Genomic DNA, 17,993 nt, shown 5'->3' on the forward strand with positions numbered 1-17,993 from the left:
TACAATATAGACACCGAAGAGAACTGCTGAGTGAGGAGTGTTACAGCCCTAAGGTCTTATCTGAAAATGCACATTTTCTAACTGTTGTCAAATTACACACAAAAACACAAAAATACACAAAATATTACAATTTCTTCTTCTTTTTTTTTTTTTTTTTTTTTTTGTAATTAGCAACAGATCATGGTCAGGTAGTGGACTGAATTTAGGTCCTGACTTTCTTCTGCAGCTTCACAATGTGCCTGAATGTACCTGAAGTGACATCAAATGCTGACCTCTAGTGGTCGGTGTGTGAATTTAGTTCATGCGTCTCAAGGCAAGCACCCGTTAAACTGGATACACAATTATTGAGGAAAAGAACAATGTTTTAAGTAAGAAAGTTGCTTTAGTCAGAAGCCACAGGAATCCAGAAATTCAAATGACACACCCAAAGTTGTTACTAGCTACCGCTGAGCTGCAGCAGACAGTCTCCTGGTCTACAATATTAACTACATGCACACACCGCTGAGCAGATTATTTCTATCTCTATTATTTATTTTAATATCAAAACATTTAGCTTGACAGAACTAGTTTACTGCGGTGCTAAATGACGAGTGGGTTAAGGTTGTTGCACAGCACCTGTTTCCAGGCTACATCAGTTTATGTGACTGTCTGACCCTTGACCTTGACTGCATTCCTGCCCTTGCATCCCCGGGAGCTGGACAGAGCAGAACACATGTTGGATGTCTGTACGTCGACCATGGCCAACCAGGAATGTGTTTCGGCTATTGTACGGCAGACTGAAAAATATCTGGAGATAACTGTAAATGTTGCATTTTAGGTGTCTTTCACACCAGCTTAGATGGTTTCACCTTAGGTGGCTTTAGCTACAATACGGCATTATCATTTGATAATTCTTTTAGTAGTCGCCATGATTAATTCCAGGGTGAAAATTTAACATAGGGAAGAGCTGGATCTGCAGCAAACCCCAACTGGAACTTAAAAACTTAGTATAGGTTATTGCTATTAATATTTTCTGTGACTGTACTGGAACACTAAAAGTTCTATGAAAATAACGTACATGTGAAATGCCGAAGGTTTCTTTGTTCTGAAAAACTCAGCTCTCTATGAGGAATGTCATAGAAATTTGACCCAATGTATAACCATATTATAGGGTAAATAATGCAATGTAAACATCATAAGAAAGAAAAAGTAATATTCCTTCTGCATATAAAAGAGCTTTATAATATCCACATACATGAACAGTTTTACAGAGGTAAAAAATTAATGCCATTAAATATGGTGTAAGAAAATCATCCAATGTGTAAAAAGCATTCGTACCTGTAAAAAAAAAAAGTACCAAAGATTGTGTTTAGGGCACTTAATTGGTAGTTAGCAAGATGGAGACCATCACAGGTTTAATGCCTGTATGAACTGTGGCTGACAGTATGTGGCTCTCAGATGGATATACAACAAATATAATTCCTTATTATACTGTGTGTAATACCTTTAAGTACATCATTATAGTGGTTAAGTACTAAATCAGCCTCAAAGAGTGCAAAGCCATTACTATTGAAAGTCATTCAAAAGAGAAAGAACAATGTATAAAAGTATAAAGTTAGTTAATGAACATTCAATCGGTGATCTGCATCTAGCTGCTGCAAATCGTGCACCAATAACTGAGTACCATCAAGGATATTGTTGCTATATGAGAAACACTGAATATGGTATAATTCATATAATGTTCATCAGCAATTCAACGACTGACTGGAATAGAAATGACCGATTTAGGCGGAGGCCTTGAAGGTCCCATGGAAGCCGTAGGGCATGTTGACAGGCACGTTGGCTCGTGCCAGCTCCTCGTATGTCTTGGCATCCAAAACCAGGAGAAATGTGCCTTTATCCTGCAGAGAAGAGTTCGATGGCATTAATATCCATTCACACTGTGAGAGGTGTGCGTTGTAGCGCTGCTGGTGTTTAGAGACAACACACAGGCTTTGTATATTTAGAAACATTTTGGCTTAGCGGTTTTCATATCTTGCCAGCGACTGAACTCATTTACAACATGTGGAAACCAGAGAAAGCTCATCATCGGAGTGTTGTCATTTTCAGTGCAACTAAAGCATCACTGCCAGCTAGGCAGACATGAAGTGAGAGGTGTTATCTGTGAATCGTTTCCTCACTGCTTACCAAGTAGAAAAGTTCACATGTGTTTGTCCCAGAAGCAGAGTGATTTGACTCTTACACAAATACACTCCGTTGAATCTTTAATTGCGGGTTCGTTTATTCTCTATGATAATGTTTCCCTGGACATAGCAGCTAAAACCATTGAGTTGTTTTCAGCTATTTCCAAACCAGGTGCGGTTTAACATTAAATGTTTCCTCAGGCGAGCAGCTTTTATGGCTTCAAAGAACCAAAACACTTCTTAAAAAGTATAATAGGTCATAGTGTACTGAAACCCTCCTCAGTGAGTGTTGGACATAAGTGGTTCATTGAGGCGATTATAATGGGCTGTTTTGAAACACGATGCCGTGTATCAGAAACACAACATTTTTGTGTTTTGAAGCACCTTTCAGAGATTTAGAAATGTAATTTACAATATTGGAGACATTTTTTTTTCTCTCAGTGCCTGCCATGAAAAAAATGCCATGACCAGACAGGTAATGGAACTCAGTCTCTTCCACATTGCTATTGAACTTGATTGACAGAATATGTAAAAACTGCCACTAGTCAGAAAACAGTTTATTTGAAGCTTTAATCCTCCTTCGGCATTTGATTTGCTTTTCAGAAATAGCACAGTTAAGAGAAGGGAGGAGAGTTTCTAGTTCTTCTAGATGCTTCATATAATAGAAATTATAGAATATAACTCATTTCAATTAGGGATGTGTACCACTCAAACCTATGTGGTGATGTTATCTTTCAGGTGTACAAAAAATCCCCTATTAGATTTGACAAAATCTGTAAACACCAAATTTCAGATTTAAAGGAAAACACCAATGCCTTGAGGTTTTTTTTTATTTTTTTATCCAACAATGTAATTTCATTCATTCGATCTCATTCAAACCCACCGATTGTTCAATGTATACATTCTGAGATTAGAAATCCAAAATAGCATTTATTTCTACTCCATAATTCACCATAGCAAATTTAGTGGTGCCCCCTCTTCTTTCTCTCCCTGCCTCCTTCTCTGTGAAATATGTGACTTGCTGAAGGAAGTACACTAATAAACGACATTGAGGCCTTAGAACAACCTTGACTCTGACCCTGACACGTGAAACCAAACGTGAAAGCAAACACTCGCTCAGTTTGCATAGTTGTAAATCTTCATACCACACATATTTTTGACATGACTGGCACCACATGGCCAGGAAGCAGACATGTTTCAGAAGAAGGGTTCACCGCCACTATGAGCCCCACAAAGTTTTGCTGTTCTGTGTTTGTAAATTGGTTTATCATGTATCAAAATTCAAGTTATGTACTGTAAATTCATCAATGAATATGTATGACTCTTTTCTCCCTTATGCATATTTATGATCATATCTTGTTCTGATGACTGACTTGACAGTGGACATGAGTGCAGCTCTCATCGACTTACAGGCCAGCTCATAAAGATTTGGGAGTAGGATGGGCATTGTTGGGAATTTTTTGCCACCACTACCAGTTTGAATTAAAGTTCAAGGAACCCTTCGAACATCATAACAACACAGCCATGCGATGTGAAATGGCCTGTGGATAATGTAAAATAGACTGGTGCAGAGAAGCGAAAAGGTGTTTCCAGTTCTGCTTTTCTTGGTTTCACAAAACAAATATGGTGTTTTCAACCTTTCTTTTCTAATAGTGTAACTGAGGGAGTGAGACTGTTTGTTCTGAAATTAGAAAACTCTTTTTGACTCCTTCTAAAATTCATCACTCTGGACATGCTGGTATGCTCGCGTACAACTCATGTGTAATGTTGTCCTTCAGGAACAGGAACAGGACCAGGAACAGAGTCTTACCTCTGAGGGGGTGAGAACCACTGAGAGGATGACACCATCGTCCTCGTCCACGGCGTCAGGCGACGGGACAAACACAGGCTCTGATGGGTAGAAGCCCTTCTGGTACCAAACCTGAGGCCACACACATACCAGCATATCACCATCAGGAACTTAGTGTTTCACTGTATTTTTGATCTTAGCTATTGACTGGCACCGTCGGGCTCATTACCTAGCAAAAGTAAAAAAACATATTAATTTGCTACACTACTCCTTACTGTAATCTTTTCCGTTACACCCCAACACTGGCAGTTCCATCCTTGCTTGCTTTCAAAAATACTAAACACTAAATATGTTGATGGACAATGTTCTTGTGATCCTTTCACTTGATGAAATCAAAGCAGCGGGAATACTTTCACCCCAAGAAAGTAAACTTTTCTGCCATTTCTCATCTAAGCTCAAAACAAATTGCGGGATGGAGGTGGGATATATAGTTTTGAATAATTCAACTTCCATCTAATATTTAGAGGGGGTAACTGGCAACTGTAATATTCTTACTGAAACTGAAGTAGTAATTTGTTACACCACAGTTTCATGAGAAGAGTAAAAGTATTGTTATGTGTTACTGAGCAAGACGTTACCACTCAACACTGCTGATTAGTGTCGATTCAGTTGTTATTCGTGGAAAGGCGGACATTACGCATGTAGGGATAAACACAGCTTTTGGTCATAGAGTGTATGAGGGATGTCTGTTATGCCCACAAGTCAAAACAAGTCTCTCCCACCTTGAGTGACTTGTCCTTCAGGTCCATCTTGAGCAGAGAGTCTCCCACCAGGTGTCTGAATCCACAGCCGTAGAAGTACCGGTACGGCCGCGTGTTACATCTGCTGTAGTTGATCTGGGGGAACTCCAGGCCGCCGTACTCCTGGAGGTCATCTCCATGGAGATCCTCATGCTGGCAGAACATCTGTTGACACAGCGAGGCAGAGAGAGGATTAACGGTATTGTCGGTCATGGTCAGTAGTGTTTACACCACAGTCAGTCATAAACTGTTGTCCCTCCATGGGTTCGCTGGTCATTAGTTTGGGTTCAGGACGCACATGAATGGGATGATTTTGGTTTATTAATGGCTAAATCCAGCCTTATAGCTTAACCATGTGTGTTGAGTCCTAGTATTTTTGTGAACTGGAACTTTGTGAAATTGTAAAGTGAAGTGAGTTTTCACCCTTTGAATTTGTTTCTTCCCTACTAGTCATATAAGCATGTTGATCATAACTTTTTTCCACACATGACCCCTCCCCCGCCTGAACATTTGTGGGGGCTGATATGCTTACTTCTAATGGAACAAGCTGTCATTCATTTTCTAAAGACAATTAGAAAATAGTGCGGAGAAGAGAACTGCAACCATGAATGCGGAGGATAAGATTCAAACTTTCAAGCCTGTCAAGTCCTAGCAAATTCTTTAAGTATCTATACAGGTGGAAAAGTTGGTAGGAAGAAAAAGCTGCTAAAGTTGTACCTGCTGACTTTGAATCTCTGTTGTAGGAGCACCGTTATTTGAAAATGTATTGATCAATCAAACCTTTATGTACTTGGTCTGATTTACCCACCACTGCCTGAGAGCCATTTATGACTGATCTTCAACTGAATCTTCATAGAGCCACAGTTTGGAAAGAGAACCTGACAATAACATATTAAGAATCTAAAAACATATTGGTTACAGATTTAGGATTAATTGTACCTTAAAAAAATGACTACAAAAAAAATGACTATAAAGGAAACATGTCCAAAAAGACTCGTTCTCTACGGTTTGTTCAATATGGCTGAACATTTGTTCAGATTAAAGCAAACAAACTGAACTTTAACCTCATAGTCCTTGTGCCATTTCATAAGCTGTTGTGCCATTTTACATCCAAAGTTAACAAGAATCCCTTTTCCACAAAAACAGACAATGATCAACATAGTGCTGACTAACAAGGCTAGGGTTGCATGTAGATCAGATTTGTGAACAGGCTACACAAATACACCCAGCAACAGTGGGACAGCTAGAGTTACACTTAACCCAATTGGAGGACGCCCAAGCAAAATATTTTTGACATGAGGAACAATGACATGCACTGAACTAGTTTCCATCTTAACTTACATAATTAAATTTTTTTTCTTTTTAACTGTGGGGGTTCATGCCTAGAAGAACTATTACCACAATTTAGTTTAAAGTCACAATGAAATGGAAGATTACATTATAAAATGGAACATATACTTTTATTTTCAAAACATATCAAAATCCCAATACTTTTACTTCACTACACCTCAACACCCTGTTTCAACTGGAAATACGTTGAATTACGGAAGCAAAACTCCATCTAAATGTTTCCTTGTCCTCCATTATTCTTTCCATCCCAATCTGTATAACTATGCTACACTGTCCCAATGTGCTGCTGGACACTCACCATGCCTCTCTGCAGTGGCAGTCATCCGGTATACAATGCTGCACATAGTGACAGAATGCTGAATATGTGTAGAGTGATGTGGGTAGTCTGCTGTCTGTTTACACTGTCAACTCACACTGAATGAGAGGTCCTGTTGCTCCTGTGCCATGTGTGCCTGTATGAACTACATGAGCTGACAAGACAAATCGCTGGACATTTATTGTACTTGGTGATTCTAATCCTGATTCTAATCTGTCAGTGTAAATGTAGAAATTCACACTTTGCAAAGTCTGAGGACAACAGGTTATTGTTTAAAACTCTCTGGTTCAGGTTTCCAACTCACCTTGTCTTTGCTGGTTTTGACACAAGTGGCTGTGCTAGAGGGCCTTGTGTTGAGGTTCTGGCCTGTCGGCGTATCGCTGGTCACATTTAGGGGCAGGACAAAGCGGCGGGGGAAAACCCTGCACATGGTGTTGTACACCTGGGGGAGACAAAGCACATGTGCAAGACACTTTAGCACCTTCAGTTTGTTTGTGGAGAGGTGTGTGTGTACGGTACAGTATGTGTGTATGTCTTGTCTTGATTTTGTCTGTAATTGCACAGAGCCTGAGAAGATTTTTTTGTACATTTGGTTATTTGATCTATAAGTCCAAGACGATTGAAATCAAATTAAATCAAACTTCCTATGGAGAGTTCAAGAATTTTTCAGTTAGCTTTGAACACAATCACCAGTAGGTGACATGATGATTTATGATCCTCATGTGCAACAGGAGACCTGACCTACTTTAGACCTAAACTGCCCCTAACCATCGCACTGTCGCTAGCCCAGGAAATTACAATGTCTATGTGTTTGTGCAAGGTGAACATATGCGCAGCTACAATGTAGTTTGACAGCCGAAAAGATTTCAACTATCTAAATCATCAATCATAAATGTCAGGTTTTGGTGTCAGTCTCGCACCAACATTCAACAGTCATGCAGGAAGACCAATAGACCAGAATGCAATGCTGCCACAAGACATGTTGTGTTTTGAGTAAGGGTCAAGACTCTCGACTGGAAAACCTCTTACTCTCTTGCTCTCTTGTTTGTTTGTGGAGAGGTGTGTGTGTATGGCACAGTGTGTGTGTATTGTAGAGATGTATGCCTTTCTTGATTTTGTCTAGGACGATTTTCCTTACAGTGTTGTAAAAAGCAACTTAACAAATGTAAAAAAAAAACATCAATGGAACTGAAATTGCCTTGAGCAGAAAAATATGTGCAAACCTTTATAGCCCTTGTACAACAAAATAAATTAATATATTTTCTACCTGTGTAACAGTCTTGAACTTTAACAGAACCGCCATTTTTGAATAGAGATTTTTTAATAATTAAATGTACTCTGCACTCTCTCTCTGTTCTTTCTCTCTCGTCCACCACTACAAATGATACATATTTTAAATCAAACTTCCTATGGAGAGTTCAAGGTTTTTTCAGTTGGCTTTGAGCACAACCACCAGTAGGTGACATGATGATTTACTATCCTCATGTGCAACAGGAGACCTGACCTACTTTAGACCTAAACTGCCCCTAACCATCGCCCAGTAAATTACAATGTGTCTGTGTTTGTGCATGGTCAAGATTTTTCCAGTGCAGCAACAATGTAGCTGTAGCTGGCTGTAGATGGCTTTTCAAGGTTTTTCCATCACATTTCTTACAGCACAGTCACCATGATGATTTATTACCCTCATGTCCAACAGAAGTGACCTCCTTTGTTCTAAACTGCCCCTAACCATAGCCCAGGAAACTACAATGGCTGTTTTAACTGTGAGAGGTGTTTGTGCAATGTCAAGATTTTTCCGGGCGCAGCTACAATGTAGTTTGACAGCAGAAAAAATTTCAACTATCTAAATGATCAATCGTAAATATCAGGTTTTGTTGTCAGTCTCGCACCAACAATCAACAATCATACAGGGAGCAATTCACCATAGAAGAGGAAGAGATACCACTTTGCTATCGCTCTCTCCACCTACATGTATAAACCACAGCTGAATAGAGCCAGTTAACACCCGTTCTCTAGAGGCCATTGAAAGGCATTCTGGGAAACGCGTGAAATCACTAACTGAAGCAGAAGTGGACGAGGCAGGGTGAGAGAAAGTGGACACACCAAAAAATAAAATTACAACACTTCATCACAAAATAACACCTGGACTGCATTCAACATCACAGATTGATGATATATAGCAGTGTAAGAGTGTCTGAGGGTGGATTTTTCCTGTAACAGTGGTTTGTGTATGTGTGTGTGTGTGTGCACGTGAAACTGTATGCTTGCCTCATCTAGCGCATCTCCTGATTTGCGCAGGTTCTGGATGAGGTAGTTGTTGATGGCTTGGCCGTCGTCTGAGCAGCACATGTCCAGCATTAGGAAGCCGTCCTCCTCAAAGGCGTTGATCTGATGGAAGGTGGAGATGGCTTTGGTGTGGTACCTCACTGAGCTGGCCTGGAGTACAGATGACTTGATTAGACCAAACAAGAGCTTAGAATTACCAACCTGTAAGCCTCTCTGGTCTGAAGGAAGAGCTGTTTTGATTTTAGAGGATCTTCCACCTGTAAAAAAAAATCCCTCAAAAGGCATATCAGGTTTCCTAATCTAAGAGTAAATAAATCCTCATCCCTAAGTGTTCCAGTCACATCTCACCTGTCCTGTATGCTTGTCAACAAGATGGAAGACAGTTTCCTCCTTGGGATCCCAGTAGATGCCATCGCTCAAAGCCTTCCCCCTCAGCTTGCATGTGATTATCTTCAACAGGTCCATCTTGATCGGCTGCTCAATGAACACCACGTAGTTCTCAGACATGGCTGGAAGAAAGAGGAGGGCGAGATGTCAAGGAACAGGTCAGCTGGCTCGGCGTCGTGCCGTGTGGCAGGGGGGGCACGAGTATGAAAGATATTAGCATCACTACTGAAGGATATCCAGAAGTACTGGCTCACCAAAGCTGTGGTAGTAGGAGGGGTGGGACGTGTTTGCAGGGGTAATAGAACACAGAACTTTGGCTCCTTGTAGAGTGTCTTTGGCGTCTGTCTTCTCAGGAGGAACACAGATGATGTTGTACATGGCACCTGGAACGGCAGAGATGTTTGCTATATATAGTGCCTCTTAAAGGATTTAACGGCTATTAGAGTTTCTACCTCTCTACAGTGGTTAGCAATCACTTTTTTTGTAACCCTGACATCTTTAGACAATAATTCAGAATCAAATTCTGTCATCACTGTATTATTTTTTTTAGGTAGTGGCCTCACTCCCACTCCCACTTCTGCAAATGTTCAACGATTCAACATTTATCTTTTGTTACAAAAGGAGGTTAGCAATGAATAATTCACATTTTGATAGATGCAAACCTCCATATGGGCCCTGTGGTGCAGTGGGACTGACCTTTGCTACCATAGGAGTTGCCCATATTGTAGGTGGTGCCATCAGGGTCGTAGTGTGGGTGGGCAGTGGCTCCGTTTACGGCGATGAACTTGCTCCAGTCCACCTACAATGTTTAGTGGAGAATCAAACATACTGTATTACTAAAACTGGCTGACTGAGAGCCTCCAAACCTCCCACCACTGTTAGCAGCTAACAGATGCAGCTGGCTGGTTTGAAGGAGTAGTGGGTGTTGTCACCGCTGTCAACACTGTTCTAGGACTGGTAAGATAACTATTATGCCTGGATTACTGGAAAAAAAAGTAGAAATTAAAATATGTATTTGTTGACCAATCATCATAAATATGCTACATAATGAATTAGATTGGTATTATTATCTATGGTGATCATGATAGTACCTTTTCCACTGTGTTCAGGCTCTCTGGGTCCACTTTGTGCATGAAGTTTGTCTCAGTACTGACATAGTAGTCACCCTTGTATTTCACAAAGCTGACACTTGCATTGTCTGTGGACTCTGCAATAGGGAAATAAATGGGGTTACGATGGCCTTTTACACAACATGAATGAGCTCTTTGTTAATTGTTTTAAAATAAAATCCTGATAAGCCATACTGACTAGTGGCCTATATGATTTGCTGCTTGCAGTTATACTGAAAAGTCCAGCTGGCCTGTACATAACACAGTTAGGAAATGCCTGCTCCCCTCTCTGGTTCCCCACATGATATTATGTAACCTTGGGGCATGCTGAGCTCCTCAGTGGTTCGGCCCCCTGGCCTCACCACAGCTTTAACCAGAGTCTATACAAAGACAGGCACTCCTTATGCAATTTGAATAACTGACATTTGACATTTGAATAATTGAATTGAGGTTGCTGGGGTTTGAAATCGCTTTGTTTTGTCAGATTCCTTGGTAATAACTTTACAGTATTGGGTAGAACCAGCATGACACAGACTTTTGAGTGCACCAAGTAACATCTGTAGTCTATTAACTTCAGCTAAAAGTACAGTATGCTTAGTAGCACTTACATTAATTGTTTAGTACATGATAATTTTTTAGAAGACTGGGGCACAGAACATATACAAACTGAGTGTGTTGCCTGTTGACAAACATCGCAATAGCACTTCTTCATGTTTGATTTATTACCTCAGAGTGAGGTGGAAACAGACAGTGAACAGGAATGTACAATACTCTAAAGCCAAACTGAACTAACTAACTCTACAGTTGCATGCCATGACCCCTCTCCCTCTAAGAGAGACTGCCCCTTACATTATCCATTCTCAGTCAGTCACTTACGTATCATCTCAAAGCGAGACAGAAAGCGTTGGAAGAAGTTTTTGCAGGGGTCGGGCAGAGCGAGGGTGCCGAATTCAGACACCATGATGCGGTCCCTTTCACTGTTCTTCTTGTAGACATCGCTCTGCAGGAAGCGACTCTTGTACATCACCTGGCCGTTCTCGATCTTAAACTGGTGTAGCATGGCCATCCCATCGAACCAGTGGTTGTAGCTGTGGTGGAGGACAGAGGTTAAGGTGTAATCATTCATGAAAAAGACAACTACATACACTATGAAATATGGTATAACACCCTTTTCTGTATCTGACTCACTGTGTGTTTCCGAACTCAAACTTCCCCGGGCCGTTGCGGAGGAGGTTGCCATTGACCCAGGAGGGAATGGTCCCTTGTACCTCGGTGGAGATTGACTCAGGGGTTTCTTCTACAGAGCGTACCAGAGGGGCGATGCTCTCCAGCCCTTTCAGCACGGTGGTGATGCATTCCTTGGCTTTGGCACCGTCAGAGGGCTTGACCTCATCTGTAGAAAACACAGAGGTATAACTGTTTTAACCTGAACCACATCGACATGAACTGGAACCATTTTCAAAACATTTTACAATGTGTAATAGCTGTGCAAAGAGGGATAGCAGTCTGTTAGAGTCTAATTATTATGTTGTACACATGTTGCTAGACAAACAGGCTATTGTTTGTGTTTATCTTCTTGATACTGAGTTGCAGCTTGTTTTGCACAAACAACAACTCAATTATCTCAAAGGTTAAAAATCCTTCTCGTCTGCCTCTGTTTATCTACATGTCCTACATGCATGGAGGGAAATCAATGAGGGATGATGGATGCTTTGTTATTGATGGTGTGAGATGTCAACACAATTTAGAGTTAGCTGCAATGAGAATTAAAGAACGGGGCAGCAGATACAGGTCAGCAGGTCACATCTGAAGGACTGACGGCTTGAATTTAAACCCACACAATGAACACAGGAGATGACTTTGTGAAATCATATCTAAAGCACACTAAATAGGCTACTCAGGTAAAAGAAAAAGTGACAGTGGTACAGGTAGATCTCGTTAAATTACAACAGGAATAGATGATTGTGAGCGTAATACTGACAGACCAATATTTCACAATTAGGCCTACAGTTGAGCAGTGGAAGACATGAATCAGCAACAATAGCAATAAAGGGGCGACAGTATAACTATCTCACAACTGACTTAGATGAACATTGAATAACGGCATTGTAAATCCGTTATTCAATGTTAATATAAAATAACGTGTATGATGTGTTGTACAAAGTGTCGTGTAATGAATGACTATACGATGCATGGACGACGCCCAGCGGACAATGACTACATACAGCACAAGCGGAGGTCCGCGGACAGATGAAGCATGCTGAGGCCGGGAGGCTGCGAGGAGTCTCGGCTCGAGGAGACACAGCTGGGCGATGAAGATCCGACGACTGTTCAGAGTTGAACTGCCACCACAGGATGATCCACGTACGTTGACACGGACGCTGAACTGGCGTGTGTGTGTATATTTGTGTCAGGCAGATAGAAAAGGCAGCACGGCTCTCTTCGCCAGTATTGACTTTACTTGCAGCGATGAGGCCGATGAGTCCGTTTTTGGAGACGATGGAACAAAGTCGTTTCCCGTGTAGCGACCGTGTAGTGCATGAAGTCCAACTTGGACAGAGTTGCATGTGGTTTTGTTGTGAAGGAGAGGGCGTATGTGTGTGGGCTGGTACCATCTAGAGTTGCAGCAGGAACGAGCTCTTTACATATGCAGAAAACATTCATTTTGGCTCCCAGATCTGCACAATATAGTTGACCGTCGTAACATTAACATTACTAAACTCAGCGCAAATTCCTGAGCATTTTGGTATCAAACATTACTACTTAAGCCCCAAGGATGAAGAAATTGAGTAATGCGAATAACTATTGCATAAAAAATCACAGATACACTGCCAGTCAAAAGTTTGGACACGCCTGATTGATGTTTTTCATTCTCTTGAAGCCATTTTGATCTAAAGGCTTATACTTAAATGCTTGAAATTTGTTTTTTAAGCAAATATAATTAGTAAAGTTGATGCTGAATTTCTTTCTAAAGCCTTTGCCTTTCCATCAAGGCAAAGGGCGGCTACTTTAAAGAATCTAAAATAGAAGATAGTTTTGATTTAACACTTTTTTGATCACTCCATAATTCCATAATTTGTGTTATTTCATAGTTTTGAAGTCTTTACTATTATTCTAAAATGTGGAAAAAATAGTAAAAATAAAGAAAAATGTGTGCGTTCAAACTTTTGACTGGTAGTGTACATACAAAAGAAGAGATATAGGCTACACAATGTGATACACAAAGGTCCCATGAGTCTGTATCAAGGATTTCTTAAGATTTTGGGAACATTCTGATGTGTCTCATCATTTTGGCACCTCAAGGAGACGAGGATGCCTATTGGTGTTTTGTAATTCACCTCCAGGTTGTTGCAATCACTTTAAAATTCCAGTTTTCCCCCACCATGCTGGTCTGCTATCAGGAGAGTGATCACAGAAGGGATGCAAAGGCAGTTTCCCTGCAGGATGACAGGTTCTGTCCACAACAGTGTACTTCATGAAATGAGACCAAGTGTCCCTAATATTTTGTATATTCATTGTATAGCCACAAGATAAATGGGTAAAACATTTCAACAATATTTGGTTAGATGTACCTTAAACATCAGCTTCTAAACTCACAACCAAGCTGTGTTCACCAGTACAGGATATGCGGGAAAGAGTTATTGGTAATCTTTATCCCTCCTCATCTAGTTTTAGCTGTAAACAGGATAATCAGCCTCTTGGATCCACTAGTCCTTCAGGGGTTGTAACATGGAATTTTGTTTTTTACACTTATTTCACCTTTCTTGTTTTGTACATATTAATTTATAAGTAAGTAAAAGTACAGCAATTTTCACAATACAATATTATTATAAACAATACTATTCTTCTTTCTAACCAATCAGAAAAGTCATGACCCCTCCCCTGCCTGAATATTGGTGGAGGCTTACATGCTTACTTCTATTGGAACAAGATGTCATTGTTTTTCGAAAGGCAATGAGGCAGAAACAAAATTCTGTCTTTCAAGCCTGTCAGGTCCCAGGTCTCTTTGCTGTTTCTTCTTTACTGTTTGTTCAATGTGGCTGAAAATTTGTTCAAATTAAAGCTGACAAAGTGAACTTTGACCTCATAGTCCATAGTGCCATTTCACATCCAAAGTTGAGAAGAGTCTGTAAACACTGAATGTGAAATATTAGAAACAGTCTTTCTTTGAAATAAGCCATTCAGGTGAAAGCTACGATCCTTTACTTACTTTCTGGAGGCTTACTTTCCAGAGAGAAAGGACATGTTTGTACATAAACCATAATGTTTGTTGTAGGTCAGGTCATTGCATTCCTTTCACGGCCTCTATTGACATAGGGGCCCTAATTATAATTTCTATTGATACAGAAGGCCCAATCACAATAATTAAACTTCAACCTACTGATTGTATGTTTATGAGCAATACATTTAGTGAATATCATCCAGCTGTTACAGAGCACTACTTATATACTGGTGGGGCAGGGGGTCTATGTACAGATATCATAAAACCTTTTCAATAAATTTCAACATTTAACATTTTTTTTGGTTCTTCATCCTCGTCACATATCACCCCGCCTCCTATAGAGCCATAACCTGCAATCCAAATGTAAACATCTGACTATCTGAGTGTGTACTTAGGCCTACTCAGCCTCACATCTGTTTTTGGTGCAAACTTGTTAGCTTCATGTACCTACAAAACAGTAAACATGCAGCTTGGTGCAAGGCTACAATCAGGGAGAAGTTTGACATGTTCAGTTCCTGACTGGGTGAAATAGTTTCTGGACACGACAGCTGTGTCTGAGTAACTTTGTGCAGTTTGGCTCCACTTAACGTGCGTGACCAAAGATTCTCAACAAATCCAGACACATAGCTTGACTGAGCTCTCCCCCCATCCGACTGATTCTGCTGTTAAAAAGCCATCTGACTTTAATTAAATTTAGGAAGTAAGCCAATCAGCTTCACTGTTGACACAGACTGTAGCTATGAGCCTAGTGGCCAGTTGGAGTACTGCTAGGGAGTGAACTGTTCATAAAATCAATATATCTTTGAGTCTACAATGAATGTAGGCTATTTTTCAGGCAAAGTGCACTGCTTACGTTTTTTTTCCTCTGAGAAAATGCTGTTCTGATGATTTTTGTTGTAAACCTATCAAAATAAAACGGATGGAGTAAGTATCAGGCAATGAAAATAACTCACTGTACATGTAATATAATTTGGCAAAATAAATAGGCTATGTATGACATGCAACAGAGCGCTGATTCAGCCGTTGAACACGACTCAAAACTCAGAAGTTTTAACCTGCAGACCCAAAGAGTGTGTCCACTCTGTATTGAATCCACTTGAGCCACGATGCAGAGATGAAGGGGAAGATACACTCAGGCAGTTGAGATGTGTTAAACAGAATGCAACTCAAGATATTAATAGAAATAGAAGTGTACAGTAGGCTATGCATGTATGTTTTGGGTCTGCCACGTTCTATGAAAAATGTGTGCGAAAATCTATCGCCCATCATATGGCGTTTTGACTGGAAGGCTTAACGGGAGGGATAGTATACAAATCTATGTTATTTAGAACACTAGCCTAGGAAAACGAGACGATACTGTATGAATTATTTAGTGCCACGAGTCTATAGGGGAACAGTCTGTTACGTCGGTCGGTCCCGCTTAGCCAAGCGTTGTGCGTCGAGCTCGAGACGCCCTCGCTCTCCAGCTGTAACTTTTAACAGTCCAATGATAGCCTATCAAACTCCGTGTATGTTCAACGAGTAGCCTAAACGTGGGAAACGATATTTTAACGATTTCATTCCAGCATAATAGATTGCCATGCTCGTTGCCAGTGATGGCGCGGGTCTCCATCGCGTGTAATAACACGCTCTACAGCCATCATAGGTGAATAAAGTTGCTCCGTTTCCCTTGTGGCATTTTATAATGTCCGCCATCACATGAGACGAGATAACGACACACCGGGGGAGGCTTACCTGAATCCTCCAGCTTCACAGGTGACATGATGGGAGACAGACCGCTCCTGCTGCCCTCTGTCTGTTTACTGGACCATAGGCGCTCCACACTGCACACTAGTGAGCACGAGCCGCCACTGGCTCTGAATGCAGCAGAGCTATTATTATATAACTCTTATGTAATAGGCTACAGTATGGGCGACGAGAGGGAGGGAAGGGAGCGGTGAAACGCCACGGCAATAACAAGAAGGGAGACAAACATGTTAGCTATATTATATATTGTATGAAACACTTCACTTCTCTCTCAGTATGGTGCTTTTGTGAGTTTTGGGGTCATGGGGACTACATGTACATAAATAGTAAACTTCATTCTGAATTCTTCTGAATTTACTGGAGGTTTAATTAAAGCTCCAGTGCATTGAGAAACTGCAATTCTCAATTTTATGGTATAATTTAACAAAGGAAATTTGAGCCCTTTGAAAAACTCTTCCTCTGGCAGTCAACAGAACCAAACATATTTGTAAATCCAGTCTACTTCCTGCTGTAAATGATGTCAGTTACACCTTAATACATCCATTGTTACACCCAATTACACTACAGTATGCATAGACAGTGAGGTGCCAATAGTCAATAGCCAGACTATAGCCAGCCAGCTTCTTGCCAAACTAGCCAAAATCTCTGTGCCTCCATTTCTGGGTGCCAAAGTCCCAACACTGAATATTTGCTCCCCAAATATAGAAATACTGGCTGCAGTGGAAGGTTTGACTCACTCAGCCCTACAAGCTGTGTACCATCTAACTATCAGAAAATGAAACAAAATGATGCTCAAATCAACATCAAACTTTTCCCAACTGAGTTGAAATCATAGCACTGGATCTTTAAATGATGTGGAATGCCTCAGACAGTATTGTGAGAAAAAGCACAACTGAAATGAGAGGCATGTGGTGAAATGTCCTCTGGGTGCCATTTGAGGGTGAACCAGAGATTCATTTGTCCACACTGGAAATAGATTTCTCAGTTTCATTTTAACAAAATAATTCAACATTCAATACTCCGTGAATAACACGTGCACTGTCCTGGAAACAGGAAAATTATTTAATAATACAGGGAGTAGTAATAATGTATAAAAATGACGCCCAACATATGGAGCTGTTGACTCCCTTCCCGGTTTTATGAGTTGAGAATTATATATATATGAGAAATTATAATTATTTGGTCACAGATTCAGGACACTAACATAGTGGCCATATTCCAGTGTATTAACCTGTGTACTACATATTACTGTGTAGGGACTTGATGAAAATCTCCCTAATACATAATGTACTTCCAACAGCATAACAACAGTGTGACTTCAGAGTGTAAAAAAAACTGCTGCTCATCAAGCAGATAGCCACGGTGCTTTTGACCAAACAGGTTTGAGGGAGCTCCACTATACAGTAGCAAACTCTAAGTTGACAATGTGGGCAGGCCTATTTTTCCTCATTTGCAGCAATACCAGAAAGAGGTCATGTTGTCAACATGATATTGCTGCTGTTTTGGCTGATTACCAGCTGTCTTTAACCCCATGACACACACTGCAGCATAACCTATTTGCATTTTGTTTTCTTCGCAGGAGTAATACAAAGACAACTCATCCATGGTAGGTTGGACATGATTAAATTGTCTCTGTGTCCCATGACCAGTCCTGTAATGGAAGAGGATTAAAGGCAAGTGGTAATTTATGAAAACACCACAAGGAGCATACCAAAGAAAACTGAAAATTCCTTGTCAGTCCTCAATGTTAATTTTTCACCCTGTTGCCTATACTGCTGCCACAGGTGCCTCTGTTTTACTTTGTCACTGCCCCTGAAATCGTCTCT

At 40.6% G+C, this 17,993-nt stretch overlaps 1 protein-coding gene across 1 annotated transcript; it reads right to left on the reverse strand.

Annotated features, from left to right (window-relative positions):
- Window positions 1-1,205: 1,205 nt before the first annotated feature.
- Window positions 1,206-16,272, reverse strand: LOC139645052 (carotenoid-cleaving dioxygenase, mitochondrial-like). Its single transcript, XM_071520634.1, has 12 exons — window positions 16,156-16,272; window positions 11,388-11,592; window positions 11,076-11,287; window positions 10,182-10,297; window positions 9,787-9,889; window positions 9,345-9,473; window positions 9,052-9,212; window positions 8,686-8,853; window positions 6,722-6,859; window positions 4,734-4,916; window positions 3,973-4,083; window positions 1,206-1,880 (listed from the first exon to the last, which is right to left on the reverse strand). Exons 1-12 carry the CDS (start codon window positions 16,181-16,183, stop codon window positions 1,764-1,766), a joined length of 1,671 nt encoding a protein of 556 aa, XP_071376735.1. The 5' UTR covers window positions 16,184-16,272; the 3' UTR covers window positions 1,206-1,763.
- Between the last annotated feature and the right edge of the window lie 1,721 nt (window positions 16,273-17,993).

Source organism: Centroberyx affinis, unplaced genomic scaffold (genome assembly GCF_046629955.1).
Source record: "Centroberyx affinis isolate AG114_WGS23_722 - 3 ecotype Tasmania unplaced genomic scaffold, CSIRO-AGI_Caff_v1 ptg000814l_1, whole genome shotgun sequence".
Classification (NCBI taxonomy): Eukaryota; Metazoa; Chordata; class Actinopteri; order Beryciformes; family Berycidae; genus Centroberyx; species Centroberyx affinis.